Source organism: Panthera pardus, unplaced genomic scaffold (assembly GCF_024362965.1).
Source record: "Panthera pardus isolate Hobbes unplaced genomic scaffold, ASM2436296v1 HiC_scaffold_1, whole genome shotgun sequence".
NCBI classification, from domain to species: Eukaryota; Metazoa; Chordata; class Mammalia; order Carnivora; family Felidae; genus Panthera; species Panthera pardus.
The window spans coordinates 39,998,295-40,015,287 of NW_026526654.1; the positions used below are offsets into that span (position 1 = coordinate 39,998,295).

General features: G+C 36.7%; 1 protein-coding gene across 15 annotated transcripts in view; it reads left to right on the forward strand.

Moving 5' to 3' along the window:
• MYCBP2 (MYC binding protein 2) overlaps positions 1-16,993 on the forward strand; it is a 284,243-nt gene that overhangs the window by 29,298 nt on the left and 237,952 nt on the right. For all 15 annotated transcript variants that reach the window (XM_053896509.1, XM_053896544.1, XM_053896144.1 and 12 more), the window contains exons 2-3: positions 401-476; positions 11,558-11,773. In XM_053896509.1, the coding sequence (XP_053752484.1) occupies positions 401-476; positions 11,558-11,773 (292 nt within the window). The remainder of the gene's footprint in view (positions 1-400; positions 477-11,557; positions 11,774-16,993) is intronic.

Sequence of the window (16,993 nt, forward strand, 5' to 3'; positions counted from 1 at the left end):
AAAAATATTTGCAGAGGAGCGCCTGGGTTGCTCATTTGGTTGAGTGTTTGACTTCAGCTTAGGTCATGATCTCATCAGCTGGTGAGTTTGAGCCTGCGTCAGGCTCTGTGCTGACTGCTCAGAGTCAGCTCACAATCTGTCTGTCTCTCAAAAATAAAGGTTAAAAAATTTTTTAAAAAATATTCACAGAATTCAATTTTTAATCATTTAATGTGTGTTTCTTAGCTTTCCAGTATTATTATTTCAATAGCTACATCTTATATGTACATCTAGAGTATATTGTTTCATAAAAAGAAAGTTTATAGGAGAAATATTCAAATGTCTACTTTGGAAGTACCTGTTTTTCATAGCTTTGTATGTTCTAATATGAACTTTTGTAATTTGTTCTTTCCATTTTTAGGAATAAGAAAATTTTAAATAAGAAAAAGTTGAAAAGAAAACAGAAGAGCAAATCAAAAGTGAAGACAAGAAGCAAGGTAAAACTACTGGCAATTTATAGGGAGTAGGAATTTTTCATACAGTAATTTGAATTATAATGCCAAGATTAAAAAAGTATAACTAGTAAACCATTTCTTTCTTTCTTTTTTTTTAAAGTTTTTAAAAGCCCCTTATTACTTGGTTACACTGTTTAATTTCATGTTTGAACATTTCATGATCAGTAGCCAGAAGTTAATATCTCGGTGTTGAAAATTATTTACAGTTTATTCACATTATCTTTGAACACTTCTCTGGGGGAACATATCCATTTCTCTTCTCTTTTTTACACTCTGACTACATGTTATAGAAACTGAGTAAAACTGGCTGTGAGTTGGGACGTGGATTTGGGTTCATCATAACGTCTGTCCATATGTCATGAATTGGGGAGAATCTTGGTATGTCTATATTCTGAGCTCTTTTGATGGTGGGTGGCTGTGCAAAAGGAAAAACAATGTAGAATATCTGAATTAGATAAGACCATAGAGATCAAGGACCTTTTTTCCATCTAATGCAGAAATCTCAATTAAATCTTAAACATTTTTACATTCTACCGGAGTGTGTTTTCTTTTGAACAGTACTAAGAAGTCTAGACAATAGAAAGAGAGGAATCATTAACTATGATTTCTGAACAGGTCCACTTTTGGTTAAATAAACAATAGCTTAGCTTGGCCTCTGTATCATATTTAATTTCCAGAAACAGTTGTTTCCTGCCCTTCTTAATTAGTATTCTTACATTTTAAAGCTGAGAGAAATGTACTTTTAGTAGTAAACCAAAAAGTAAAAGTGTAGGGGATGAAATTTATTTGGTGGCTGTGTCTTGAGACACAGCTGGATCCAGGGATTAAGTAATGTCATCAATTCTGTGTCTTCATTTCTTGCTTCTGCTTTCTTCTGTGTGTGGACTTAATTGCCTATGGCTGAGGACTAAGGCTTCTGGAAGCTCCAACTGCATTTTTTTGGTCAAGAGGCAATCTCCTTTACTCTAGCAGAAAGTCTTGGGTGTGATTTTTGATTGACCTTCATCATTCATTTTGGCCTTGGAGATGGGGTACTTTGGTTAGACTGAGTTACATTTATAACCCTGTGATGGGAGATAGGTAGGCCAGCAACCTACTGAGCAGGCCATGTGAAATGGGAGGGGGGTGGTTACCCTAAGGAAAGTGTTGCTGGGTGGGCAGCTAAATAATAAATGTTAACTACATCATTTCTTATTACTTCTGTTTGTGGGATAAAAGAGGGAAGTGGAGAACATTCTTAATATATTTGATACATAGTCATTCAGAATTTCAGCCTCTACTTCTTTTCCAATTCTTGGTATTATGTGCAAAGTCAGAGTATGGGAATCTTAAAAATCTGTTTTAATTTCTTTAAAGGTTTCATTTGGTGATTTTCCTAAAAGTGGTATTCTAAGATATCCAGGAAGAGGTGAGAAGTCAAGGTCTTTCATCCCTTCATTTCTGTCTTTAGCTTTATGCTTTTAGTAATAAATCTCCCTTCTCTTGGCCTCAGGTTTTATGTCTGCTTTTTAGGAGCAGCTTGTGATAAGAGTGATACAAAAAGAAGTTACTCATTTATTCCTAAAACATTAATTGCATGCTGACTATGTGCAGGAATTATGCTGGGTATTTAGAATAGAAAGATGAATAAGAAACATTTTCTGCTTATGATGGGCATATAAAATAATAAAATGATGTGGTTAGTCTCCTTGTTCCCAATTACTGTTTCTGGACTACTTTTCATCCACCATCTTTTTATTTTTTATATTTATTTATTTATTTATTTAATGTTTCATTTAAAAAAAAATTTTTTTTAACGTTTATTTATTTTTTGAGACAGAGAGAGATAGAGCATGAATGGGGGGAGGGTCAGAGAGAGGGGGAGACACAGAATCGGAAGCAGGCTCCAGGCTCCGAGCTGTCAGCACAGAGCCCGACGCGGGGCTTGAACTCGTGAACCACAAGATCATGACCTGAGCCGAAGTCGGACACTTAACCGACTGAGCCACCCAGGCACCCCTAATATTTCATTTTTTTAATTTACATCCAAATTAGTTAGCATATAGTGCAACAGTGATTTCAGGAGTAGATTCCTTAGTGCCCCTTATTCTTTTAGCCCATCCCCCCTCCAACAACCCCTCCGGTAACCCTCAGTTTGTTCTCCATATTTATGAGTCTCTTCTGTTTTGTCCCCCTCCCTGTTTTTATATTATGTTTGTTTCCCTTCCCTTATGTTCATCTGTTTTATCTCTTAAAGTCCTCATTTGAGTGAAGTCATATGATATTTGTCTTTCTCTTACTAATTTTACAAATACCCTCCAGTTCTATCCACGTAGTTGCAAACAGCAAGATTTCATTCTTTTTGATTGCCGAGTAATACTCAATTGTATATATATACCACATCTTCTTTATCCATTCATCCATCGATGGACACTGGGGCTCTTTCCATACTTTGGCTGTTGTTCATAGTGCTGCCATAAACATGGGGGTGCATGTGTCCCTTCGAAACGGCACACCTGTATCCCTTGGATAAATGCCTAGTAGTGCAATTGCTGGGTCATAGGGTAGTTCTATTTTTAGTTTTTTGAGGAACCTCCATACTGTTTTCCAGAGTAGCTGCATTAGCTTGCATTCCCACCAACACTGCAAAAAAGATCCTCTTTCTCCGCCTCCTCACCAACATCTGTTGTTGCCTGAGTTGTTAATGTTAGCCATTCTGACAGGTGTGAGGTGGTATCTCATTGTGATTTTGATTTGTATTTCCCTGATGATGAGTGATGTTGAGCATTTTTTCATGTGTCAGTTGGCCATCTGGATATCTTCTTTCGAGAAGTGTCTATTCATGTCTTCTGCCCATTTCTTCACTGGATTATTTGTTTTTTTGGTGTTGAGTTTGATAAGTTCTTAATAGATTTGGGATACTAACCCTTTATCTGATATGTCATTTGCAAATATCTTCTCCATTCCATAGGTTGCCTTTTAGTTTTGCTGATTGTTTCCTTTGCTGTGTAGAAGCTTTTTATTTTGATGAGGTCCCAGTAGTTGATTTTTGCTTTGGTTTCCCTTGCCTCTGGAGATATGTTGAGTAAGAAGTTGCTGCAGGCAAGATCAAAGAGGTTTTTGCCTGCTTTCTCCTCAAGGATTCTGATGGCTTCCTGTCTTACATTGAGGTCTTTCATCCATTTTGAGTTTATTTTTGTGTATGGTGTAAGAAAGTGGTCCAGGTTCATTCTTCTGCATGTTGCTGTCCAGTTTTCCCAGCACCACTTGCTGAAGAGACTGTCTTTATTCCATTGGATATTCTTTCCTGCTTTGTCAAAGATTAGTTGGCCATACCTTTGTCCATTTCTGGGTTCTCTATTCTGTTCCATTGATCTGAGTGTCTGTTTTTGTGCCAGTACCATACTGTCTTGATGATTACAGCTTTGTGGTATAGCTTGAAGTCCAGGAGTGTGATGCTTCCTGCTTTGGTTTTCTTTTTCAAGATTGCTTTGGCTATTCGGGGTCTTTTCTGGTTCCATACAAATTTTAGGATTATTTGTTCTAGCTCTGTGAAGAATGCTGGTGTTATTTTGATAGGGATTGCATTAAATATGTAGATTGCTTTGGGTAGTACTGACATTTTAACAGTATTTGTTCTTCCTATCCAGGAGCATGGAATCTCTTTCCATTTTTTTGTGTCTTCTTCAATTTCTTTCGTAAGGTTTCTATAGTTTTCATTGTATAGATTTTTCACCTCTTTGGTTAGATTTATTCCTAGGTATTTTATGGTTTTTTTTGTGCAACTGTAAGTGGGATCTATTCCTTGATTTCTCTTTCTGTTGCTTCATTGTTGGTGTATGGGAATGTAATCGATTTCTATGCATTGATTTTATATCCTGCAGCTTTGCTGAATTCACGAATCAATTCTAGCAGTTTTTTGGTGGAATCTTTTGGGTTTTCCATATAGAGTATCATGTCATCTGCGAAGAGTGAAAGTTTGATTTCCTCCTGGCCGATTTGGATGCCTTTCATTTCTTTGTGTTGTCTGCTTGCAGAGGCTAAGACTTCCAATACTATGTTGAATAACAGTGGTGAGAGTGGACATCCGTGTCTTGTTCCTGACCTTAGGGGGAAAGCTGTCAGGGGGAAAGTTTTTCCCCATTGAGAATGATATTAGCATTGGGTCGTTCACATATGGCTTTTATGATCTAGAGGTATGCTCCTTCTATCCTTACTTTCGTGAGGGTTTTTATCAAGAAAGGATGCTATATTTTGTCAAATGCTTTCTCTGCACATCCACCATCTTTTTAAAAAACACTTACTTAAATAATGCCAATGAGATTTTCCCCCCATATATTTAATAACAAGCATTTCTTAAAAAAAAAAACAGCATTTCTTTTCAGCAAATAAGATACCATTTAGCTACACTACTTTATCACCTTCTTTATTGCTGTCATTGGCCCCTCTGTTTCTCCTCATCCGTTAGCCATCTCCTTGATTCAATTTCCTTTTTATCCAGCTTAGATAGCACGGTCTTTTTAGAAAAAAAACATTGCTTAATCTGTATTAATTCCCTATTGCTGCTGTAACAAATTATACAAACTTGATGGCTTAAAACAACACAAATGATCCTACAATTTTGGAAGTCTGGAGTCCAAAGTGGATCTCACTGTGCTAAAATCAAGGTGTCAGTAAATCTGCATTTCTTCTGGAGGCTCTAGGAGAGAATTTATTCCCTTGCCTTTTCCAGCTTCTAGACACTGCCTGCATTCCTTGGGTTAATGCCCTTTTCTACCTTCAAAGTCAGCTATGGTTGTTTTATCCTCTCACACTGCATTACTCTGACATGTTTCTGTTGTTACAACTTCTTTGATTGTCCCGCCACCCTTGCTCATTTATAAGGACCCTTGATATTACATTGGGCCCACCCAGGTAATCCAGAATAATCTCTCCATCTCAAGATGTATAATGTATTCACTTCTGCAAGGGCCCTTTCATGTAAGGCAACACATTCCCAGGTTCCAGGGACTAAGGGGAAGATACTTTTGGATGTCATTATTCTGCTTGCCACATCTTCCTTTCCCCGCTGTGTTGCACTCATCTGATAAAATTTAATCCTATACAAATCCAGCTGTTTTCTTTTTCCTTGCAGGTGAGTACCTGCTAAAAGGAGTTAGCAGTTGATACCAGTATACATACATGAGAACCAATCTCAAAAGGATCTTGCATAGCTAGACTGTCGTCGTCTTCTTCCTCCTCCTCCTCCTCCTCCTCCTCCTCCTCCTCCTCCTCCTCTTCTTCTTCTTCTTCTTTTTGATCAAGTAGTTCTGCTATGACTGTTTCAAACCTTTGCCACTCTCCTCCAACTTATGATAAATACTGCCCTCTAGCAAATGACTTCACTTTCTTAGAGAAGAAATTAAGTCCATTACACAGGAAACTTACTCATCATTTTGCTACCAAACATGCCTGTCTTAGGTTGGGATATTTAATAGCAGAACCTGAGACAGGGATTTAATGTGTATAATTCAGCAAGTTTTGAAATATATAATCAAGGTTTAGAAAATTTCCATCATCCTCAAGCATTTCCTTATCCTTTGTTACATTCTGTCTCTCCCTACCGCTTTGGCTCTAGGCAACCATGAATATACTTTGTCATTATAAATTAATTTTTACTTTATAGAATTTCATATAAATGTGATCATGTAGTATGTACTCTTTTGTATCTGGCTTCTTTCCCTCAGCATAATGATTTTGAGTTGTGGCCATGTAGTTGTATATATTAACAGTTAATTCTTTTTTTTTTTTTTTTTCACCTATTGATGGACAGTTTGAGGTTTCCAGTTTTTGGCTATCACAAATGAACCTGCTTTGTATATTTGTGTACTAGTCTTTGTGCAGATATATGTTTTTGTTTGTTTTGTTTTGGTTTGGTTTCTTGAGGGATAAATACCTGGAAGTAGAATGAGTAGGTGGTGTTTCCTTCTATGATTTGCCAGGAGACTCATAAGTATCAAAAGCAGCTTATACTAATGGTTAAGATTTATTACAACCAAAGGTAGAGATAGGTAGCAGCAAAAAGAAATGTATTAGTGGTATATAGGGACTTAAGGCATAGGTTTTCTAGTCCTCCCTTGTCTGAGCACATAGGGCATGCTTTCTTTATGGCAGTGAACTATAAGGATATGTATGGAATGTTTCTGCCCAGGGAACCCCATTCCAATCTTAGGATCTGAGACTTTTATGAGGGATCTGGTTCACACATAGACATGTCCTGCTGTGCAGCCAGCCATGGTACATGAAACTCAGGCATACATCATCAGTCTTGATGTTTGTGCAAAGCAATTAGACAAGCCAGTAGGCAAAGTCCATTGCTCTAGTGTATATTACAAAATCATCAATAACCAACATAAAGAAAACTCTAAAGACCACATTCCTAAGGATTGGCCAACAATCAGTCCTGGTTCCCTTGGGAAAATACAAGGACTAATTAATCATACCTGCATTGTAAACTCTTTCCTTGTGGGTGGCATGGTAGATGAATGTTTAACCTGTTAAGAAACTGTTCAAACTATTTTTCAAAATGATTATTGCATTTTATTCTTCCACTAGCAGTATATGAGAAATCCACTTGTCTTACATCTTTGCAAATGCATGGTACTGTTAGGCTTTTAAAATTTTAGTCATTCTAAGTATATAGGGGTATTTCACTGTGGTTTTAGCTTGCTTTTTTCTAATGACTAATAATGTGAACATCTTTTCATATGCTTTTGGCTATTCATATCCTTTTATTGTGAAATGTCTTTCATATCTTCCATCTTTTTTTTTTTTTTAAGTTTATTTATTCTGAGAGAGAGAGAATGAGCAGGGGATGGGCAGAGAGCGGGAGACAGAGAATCCTAAACAGTTTCTATGTCATCAGCGCAGAGCCTGACACAGGGCTCTGTCTCATGAAGCATGAGATCATGGCCTGAGCTGAAATCAAGAGTCATACGTTTAACCAACTAAGCCAACCAGGCTCCCCATTGCCTCCTTTGTCTTTCTTTCTTTCTTTCTTTCTTTCTTTCTTTCTTTCTTTCTTTCTTTCTTTCTTTCTTTCTTACTGTCTTATTATGGAATTGTCAGAGTTCTTCATGTATTCTAGATACAAGTCCTTTGTCAGATATCTGTATCACAAACAATTCGTCCTGTTCTGTGGCTTGCTTTTCTTTTTTTTTATATAGTGCTTTAGAAGAACAAAAGTTTTGAAGTTTTATACATGTATTGATTTTTATATATATGATTCATGTATTTTGTATTCTAAGAAATCTTTGTCCCAAGGTCACATAGATTTTGTTTTGTTTTGTTTTGTTTTTAGTTTATTTATTTATTTTGAGAGAGGATGCGTGGGCAAGCAGGGGAGGGACAGAGAGAGAGGGAGAGACAGAGAATCCCACGCAGGGTCTGCACTGTCAGCACAGAGCCTGATGTGGGTCTCAAACTCAAACAGCGAGATCATGACCTGAGCCGAAATCAAGAGCCAGACACTTAACTGACTGCGCCACCCAGGTGCTGCCACATAGATTTTTTTCTATATTTTCTTATAGAGATTTTATAGTTTTAGATGCTATACTTAGGTTTGTGATACATTTCCAGTTAATTTTTGTGTATGGTATGAAATAAGGTCGATGTTCATTTTTTTCTTGTATTGGTATTCAGTTAATTGGCATCAGTTTTAAAAAAAAACTTATCTTTTTCTATTAATTGTCTTGGTATCTTTGTAAAAATTCAGTTGACCATTTTTGTTTGAACCTATTTCTGCAATTTTTTTGTTTACTTGATCTAAATATCTGTCTTTATACCAATACCATACTGTCTTCTTTACAGTAGTTTTGAATTCACGTCATATGTCTTCCAACTTCGGTTTTTTTAAAAAGTTGCTTTAGTTACTTAGGTCTTTTACATTTCTGTTTAAATTTTAGAATCAGCTTGTCAATTCTGTTTTTAAAAGTCTCTGGAGTTTTTATTGAGGTTGTATTGAATTTGTGGATTTGAGGAAGAGTTGCCATTTTAATGATACTGAATCTTCTATTAATGAATATAGTTTATTTCTATTCTCTTTACTTAAGTTTTTTTTAATTACTCCCAGCAGTGTTATTTTGGTTTTCAGTGTACAGAGCTTGCACATAATTTTATTAAATTTAACTGCTGTTAATTTCATTTTTTTTTAATTTTGAGATGATTATAATAATGCAGTTGTAAAAAGTAATACAGAGATCCTGTATACCCATCACTCATTTTCCCAAGTTGCTAAGGTATTGCATAAGTATAGTAAATATCAGAACCAGGAAATCGATATTAATCCAACCTACTGATCTTATTCAGATTTCACCAGTTTTACATGTACTTATTTGTGTATGTGTATATATATTTAATTCTATGCAATTTTGTCACATGTGTGGATCTGTGGACCATTACCACAGTCAATATATAGAAGAGTTCCATCACAAGGATTGTTTTTGCTACTCCTATATAGCCACAGACATTCCCCTGCACTCACCCTCTCCCTAACCTCTGACAATCACCAATCTGTTCTCTATTTCTATAATTTTGTCATTTAAGGAATGATATATACATTTAATCATAGGAACTGGCTGTTGTCACTCAGCATAATTCCCTTGACATTTATGCAGGTCTTTGCATATATCATGTTTGTACCTTTTTATTGCTGAGTAAGTATTCCATGGTAAAGATTACATCATAGTTTGTGTAACCATTCACCCATTAAAGGACATCTGCGTTTCTTGTTTTGGGTTATTTTGAATAAAACTCGTATGAATATTCACATGCTGGTTTTTGAATGAACATAAGTTTTTATTTCTTTGGTATAAATGCCCAACAATGCAATTGCTGGATTGTACTGTAAATACATATTTAATTTTGTGGGAAACTGCCATACATTTTTCCAGAGTGGCTGTATCATTTTACTTTCCGATTAACAATGTATAAGAGATTTTCTCCACATCTTCACTAGCATTTGATGTTGTCATTATGTTTTATTCTAGCCAGTTTGATAGGTTTGTGCATTTTCTCATTTTGTTTTAATTTGCATTTTCCTAATGGGTCACTATAGTGAACTTGTTTGCCTTCCGTGAATCTTCTTTGGTGACATGCCTGTTCATGTCTTTTGCCCGTTTTCTAAATTGAATGGCTTATTTGTTTGTTTTTTACTGTTGAGTTTTGAAAATTCTTTATATATTCTGCATGATAGTCTTTTGTCAGGTATATGTTTTGCAGATACTTTCTCCCAGTCTGTAACTTTAATGCTATTATTTTTTTTTAATTACGTATTCCAGTTGTTCATTCCTAGTATGTAGATACATTAACTCTTTCTTATTTAAAATATTGATCTGGTATCCTGTGACTTTGCTAAATCCACACATTATTTCTAGTGGCTTTTTTTGCAGATGTCTTAAGAATCTCTCCATGTCTTCTGGAAATGAAGACGTTTGTTTTCTAGTAGATATTTTCCTTTCTAACTATAATTTGTATTTCTATTTCTTGGCTTATCACACTAGCATATCTAGTATAATGTTGAATCATATTGCTGAGAATAGATATCTTTTTCTTGTTTGCATCTTAGGGTACAGGAATTTAGTCTTTTACTATGTTAGCGGTGGGTATTTCATAGATACCCTTTATCCATTTTTAGAAATTTTCTTTTATTCCTAGTTTACATACACTTTTTATCATGAATAGGTGTTTGATTTGTGTCAGATGCTTTTTCCATGTTTATTTAGGATATCATCTGTTTTCTTCTCTTCTTATTTTTGTTAGTATGAGGAATTACTAATTACTTTTCCAGTGTTGTTACCAGCCGGTTTTTTGGTTGATCATTCATGCATTACCTTTTTCATATGTTCTTAGATTTGGATTGCTAATAATTGCTTGTTTTTTAGTGTGTCTGGAATACATACTTACACATTATTTATCAATTAACTTCAGTACATATTTTTTCTAACAAGGAGTATTACACTTTTTCCCTAATTATTTATGGAAGAAGGATAGAATTTTGAAACCAAGTGTTTTTGGTACTTGAGGTGTCATCTTATTTATCTTGGATACTTCTTGGATATACTCCAATTTTTGGAACTTGCATTAATAGAATATCTTAAACCAGTTCTGTATATTTATAGTGTAAATGTTGTTCTCAAAAGTGTGATTGTGGCTTGCTGACTAAAATGCTGGGTCAGAACAGAAACTGACTAAGTTCTAACAAATTACCAAGCATGTGATTTTTATTATTTATCAAGATTGATAGCTAGGAGATCTTCAGGAAAGCATATATCCATAATCTACAGAAATCTAATTTCTTTTCTTTTTTTAATTTTTTTAATGTTTATTTATTTTTGAGAGAGAGAGAGAGAGTGTGTGAGTGGGGGAGGAGGAGAGAGAGAGAGGGAGACACAGAATCTGAAGCAGGCTCCAGGCTCTGAGCTGTCAGCACAGAGCCTGATGCGAGGCTCGAACTCATGAACCGTGAGATCATGACCTGAACGGAAGTGGAACGCTTACCGACTGAGCCACCCAGGCACCCCCAGAAATCTAATTTCTTAACATTACTACTATTTAAATTAGAATGAAATTGGAAGAATTGACTAAAATTAAAGTTTGTTTGGTTTTTAGTTCTGATTTCTGTTTAAGTCCCTAAATGTACTTTTAAAGCTATCAAAATGTAATTCAACGTTTGTACTAGGTCCTCGAGACTCTAATACATCTGATGTTCCTTAGAAGAGCACAAAATTAATATTCTGTGATACTCAACAGTTACACTTTGTTGGTTTTATTCCTATCATGGAATAAAAAGGTATTCCTATTAGTCTTTTTGCCATTCTCCAGCCCTTGTCAGTTGGGTTATTGCTGTGTTACTTAGAAAGTAGTAAAGTGTAGAAGAAAGGGTACTTACTATAAGTTGAATCAGTAGACTTAGATTGTCTTGCTATGTCACTTATTTGACTTATACAAGTTATCCAGCATTTCTAATCTTTAATCTTTTATATAAAATGAGAATTGGTGATGATGCGAAGGAATATAGAATTGAAATATTATATCTTCTATTTCAGTCTGAAAACTTGGAGAATACGGTAATCATACCAGATATCAAATTACATAGCAATCCTTCTGCTTTCAATATTTATTGCAATGTACGCCATTGCGTTCTGGAATGGCAGAAAAAGGAAACATCATTGGCAGCTGCATCTAAGAACTCTGTGCAGAGTGGAGAATCAGATAGTGATGAAGAGGAGGAATCCAAAGAGCCCCCTATCAAGCTTCCAAAGGTAAGTCACTAAAGTCCACTTGGATGGATAACCACAGGTGTTTGGGCTATAGTACATATATTTGCATTGCTAAAATACCTTGTTTTTTAATAAAATTGTGCACTCAAAAGTAATAGGGCTGATGGGTAAAAATAGGTTTGGGGCAGACCAGGAAAACTCTATGCATCTTTATAACTGGAGTGCTAACAAAATCAATAATTGGTAACCCAGTGGAGAATACTTGACAGCCCAGGAAGAAAGATCAGGGGCTTTTAAAAATGTACAAAAGCAGTAGAGTGGAAATGGAGGCTTGTAAGCACTGAGCCATTGCAGCTAGAAGTGGAGCTCTGAGCCAGTGGGCTGCCATTAAGGTGGGCGTAAGCAGAACTGCAAACTACCACCAGCCGAGAGCCATAGTAAGCTGGGGGTGCTTCCTTCTGGGGAGGGAGCCTTGGGTACAGGTATGCATTTTTGTTTTTCTTCAAATAGAACTAGGAGGGCTCCTGGCTGTGCAGCTGCTGAGTTGAGAGCTTTTTGCCTTTTCTTCCTTAGGTTATGATTGTACTCTTGCTATTTTGGCTCTCCTTGCCTAGGAAAAAATTACATATGAAGCAACAAAACTTCTACATTGTTCTGATATCACTCCCTTATTTACCAGAGACATGTAAGCTAATTGGTGTTAAAGAAGCATGTACTATAGTAGAACAAACTATTCTTAAGGTACTCTCTTCTATTTAAGTGTTAGTGTATTTCAAGACTGTAATGTTATTGTATATATGGTATTTTTTCTAAATTGTAGGTATAGTTAGTATTTCTAACAAAAGAATAGTGACAATATAGACATATTTTTAAAGGGGTATCTATCATAAATGATTTATATGTATATTGCCTTTTTCTAAATGTAAACATTTTTAAATGATTTCCTTTATCATAAAATGGTTCAGTATGTTGCCTTTTTACTAAACTGATACCTTAAAGCTGTGCCTTAAAAACTTTTTTATACATACACACAGGAGCTATCATGCCAATGTTTTTACTAAACTGATACCTTAAAGCTATGCCTTAAAAACTTTTATACATACACACAGGAGCTATCATGCAAATATCATGCAAATATTTTGCCATATTTCATGGTGGCTATTCCTAAGTGCACCACAGCCCTTAATCAGTACTGTTACATTCTTCTCATCTTATTCTCAGCAGATGGCTTGCTTCCTGTTTCATAGAGTAAGAGAAGTTTTGTGAACTTCCTCAGCCTTTTAGTCAACCATCTTTAAGTGTTCTTCTTGGGACTCTTCTTCCTTTAGCCCGTTTCTCTCCAGTGTCCTTAAGTATAACTTCTCTATTGGCTCCTTTCTTCTTCTTAAAACAAATAAGCTTATCTTTTCTGTGTAAGCTCCTCTAGGTAAAGAGTTTTCCATCAAGTACTGACACATCAGGAAACTGGGTATAGTGATTAAGAACCTGGGCAGTGGAGTCAAACTGCCTGCGTTCAAATACTCACCCTTAAAAATAACTGTGTAATGCTGGGGAAGTTATTTGACTTATCTGTGTCTCCATTTTGTCATCTATGAAATGGAGATAATATATACCTCACAGGGTTGTAGTGAAGATGCAGTGAGTTAACAAATGTCAAATACAAGTGTGTGAGTAAATTATAGGTATAGTTGTAAGTATCAGGTTAGGTGAAAACAAGAAATTGTGTAGGTGCAAATGAATTTGAGTTGCTTTTCAAGGAACTCCTCAATTTATTAATAAATACTTTATGTCCAAGGAAATAAACTTCTGGAAAGTCAGTGAGATCATGTGACCAATGAGAGGGGAAGAAGTGCTGAGATGCCTTTATGCAGAGGCATTCAAAATGCTGTGGGTTAGGGCGTGGGTGGGGAATGAAACTTCCAGGTGATGTTTTTGGCAGCCATTTGCATGCCATGAAGGACCGACACAGAGGAAATGAGGCCTGTAGGACTTGAGGAGATGAGAATTTAAGGGCAGGTGAGAAACGTTAGCATTTTTCTTTTCCTTTGACCCTTCTACTCCAGATGCTACTCTTCTACATCAGTTCCTTCCTTTTCTTTGCAATTGTTCCTCTCTTGTTCTTCTTGCCTACATGTGTGGCTGTTGCTTTCCTTCTTTTCACTGAGTTTTTTTCCTCTCCCACTGCTCTTCTATCACAGAATTAAGACAGCTTTTATTTGTTGTTAAAGTATCATTTTGATGCAATTTAATTTTCTATTTGAATTTTTTTTTAATGTTTATTTATTTTTGAGAGAGACAGAGACAGAGCGTGAGTAGGAGAGGGGCAGAGAGAGAGAGGGAGACACAGAATCTGAAGCAGGCTTCAGGCTCTGAGCTGTCAGCACAGAGCCTGACTCGGGTCTCCAACTCCCAAACCACGAGGTCATGACCTGAGCTGAAGTCAGACACTTAACTGACTGAGCCACACAGTCGTCCCTCCTATTTGAATTTTAAAAGTTAAATTGCATTTGATTATTGTGTAGATTTTACTTGTCAGGGTTTTCTTTGCTTTTTGTTTTTTTGTAGGTCAGCAATCATTGATATTTTGTAAAGTTTATTTATTTTGAGAGAGAGAAAGAGAGAGAGAGAGAGAGAGAATGAATCCCAAGCAGGCTCTGCACTGATAGTGCAGAGACACAGAGCTTGAACTCACAAACCATGAGATGATGACCTGAACCCAAATCAATAGCTGGACGCCTAACTGACTGAGCCACGTAGGCACTCCAGTCATTGATATTTTAAAAACGACTTGGGACACCTGGGTGATTCAGTCAGTTAAGCATCCGACTTTTGCTCAGGTCATGATCTCACGGTTCATGGGTTTGAGCCCCATATCGGGCTCTGTGCTGACAGCTTGGAACCTGGAGCCTGCTTCAGATTCTGTCTCTCCCATCTCTCTCTGCCCCTCCACCACTTGCACACACACACATTCTCTCTCTCAAAAATAAGTAAACATTTTAAAAAAAGGGGGACTTTCTTACCCCCACCTAAATGCTTCATATTAAGGTTTTTACCTAAAACACAGTTTTTACCCAGCTCAAACCATCTTTCACTATCTGACTTCCAGATTCCCTATAGTGTTCCATGCTTTATAACTACATAGTTTTTTTGGTTTTTGATTTTTGGTTTGTTTTTTTTTTTTTTTTTTTGAGAGAGAGAGCAAGAGCACAAGGAAGGTGCAGAGAGAGAAAGAGAGAGAGGTAGAGAGAGAATCTTTCCTAAGCAGGCTCCATACTGAGCATGGAGTCCAACACAGGGCTCACTGTGAGATTATGACCTGAGCCAAAATCAAGAGTTGGATGTTTAACTGACTGAGCCACCTGGGTGTCCCTATAACTGCATAATTTTTAGTTGTTATTGTTGGGATTCATACTTCCCAGTCTTATTTGAGGCTCATCATGCCATGTATTTTGTTAAAAGATATAGACTTACATAGACTTACTTATTTACTTCTTAAGTTTTTTTGCTTTTAAATTCTTTTTGAGTTATAGCAAGCAGTATATTAGGCCCTGGGAACAAAATAATGATGAGACATGGTCCCTACCCTCAAGAAAGTTATGTCTGGTAGGGGATACCAGACATGTCTAGTGACTTAAGGATTACTAGGGCATGCTGGGTGTAGTGGAACACCGTGGGTACGGATGCAGCACTGACTGTAGATGCACTTACAGGCGGAGGGAACAGCACCATTACAAAAGTACACGTGATCTGTTTTTAGCTAGAGTGGAATAGCTGAATAGGGCAAGAGGCTGAGAGCAGGAACTAGATTGTGAAGGGCCTTCTGTGTCATGCACCCACTTTCAGATTTTGTCTTGTGATTTGGAAATACTGAAGATTTTAAGCAAAAGAGTTTGATCAGACTTGTATTTTAGTAAAATTACTTGGGTGCTAGTAAGACAAACCATAGAGGGTGGTAAGTTTAGAGCAGAGGGATCAGTTAGGCAGCTATTGCATTTGTCCCGGAAGCGTTACTGAAGGTTGCTAGTGGTGGTGTTTGGGTTACAGGAAATGTTAAGGAAGCAGAATTGACAGAATTGGTAATTAGTTGATTATGAAGGCTGAAAGAGAAAGTGGAATCGAAACATACTTCTGAAGTTTCTGGTGGCAATGTCATTTACTGCAAGAGGGGGAACTGGAGAAGAAGCAGTGCTTTGTTGGGATGATGATGATGTTTAGTTCTCTTTACTGAGTTTGAGGTACCTGTGAGGTGTCCTGTGTATACTATATAGGGCTGAAGTTCCAAAGAAAGGTCTCAGCTAAAAATAGAGACTTGGGGACTGTCACAGTGTGGGGGAAGGTAAAATAAAATTCTGTTAGAGATAGGATGGGGGTGGGATCAAGAGCATCACTTAAAAATTGTTAGTTTCAGTGGCTCCTGGGTGGCTTAGTCGGTTAAGCGTCCGACTTCGGCTCAGGTCATGGTCTCACGGTTTGTGAGTTTGAGCCCCACGTTGGGCTCTATGCTGACAGCTCAGAGCCTGGAGCCTGCTTCAAATTCTGTTTCTTTCGCTCTCTGCCCCTCCCCCACTCGTGCTCTGTCTCTCTCTCTCTCTCAAAAATACATAAATGTAAAGAAAAAAATTGTTAGTTTTGAAAAGTTGTGAGAACACTTTTGGGTGTAAAGAGAAGGGAAGAAGATGGTAAGAGTCATAGATAAATTTGTATGTTAGAGGATACTGCTTAGACATCTCACACCCAGACCTTTTGAGAAGCAGAATTCTTCCTCTTCTTTTTGTCCTCCTCCTCCTCTGCTGCTGCTCTTCTTCCACTCTTCCTTTTGCTCCCTTCTAGATTTTTATTTTTCATTATTTGTAAATGTCATATCTACCAAATATTTGCTTTATATAAAAAATTTTGGAAAGCAGTGTACTTCCCTCGGTGGTAATATATAAACCTACTTTTGATTTCCTCTTGAATTTTTTTCAAATGGATTCTGGAAGTATTAGAATAGATTCTAGGACTTTTTAAAAAATCATTACTGTATAGTTGACGTACAGTGTTGTACTGGTTTCAGGTGTCTGACATAGTAATTCAGTAATTCTGTATATTTTGAAATGTTCACCATGATAAATGTAGTCACCATCTGTCACCACACAACATTTATTACAGTATTATTGGTGATATTTCCTAGGCTGTACTTTTCATCTTCAGGACTTACTTATTTATAACTGGAAGTTTGTACTTGTGAATCCTCCTCACCTGTTTTGCCCCTCCCATCCCTTT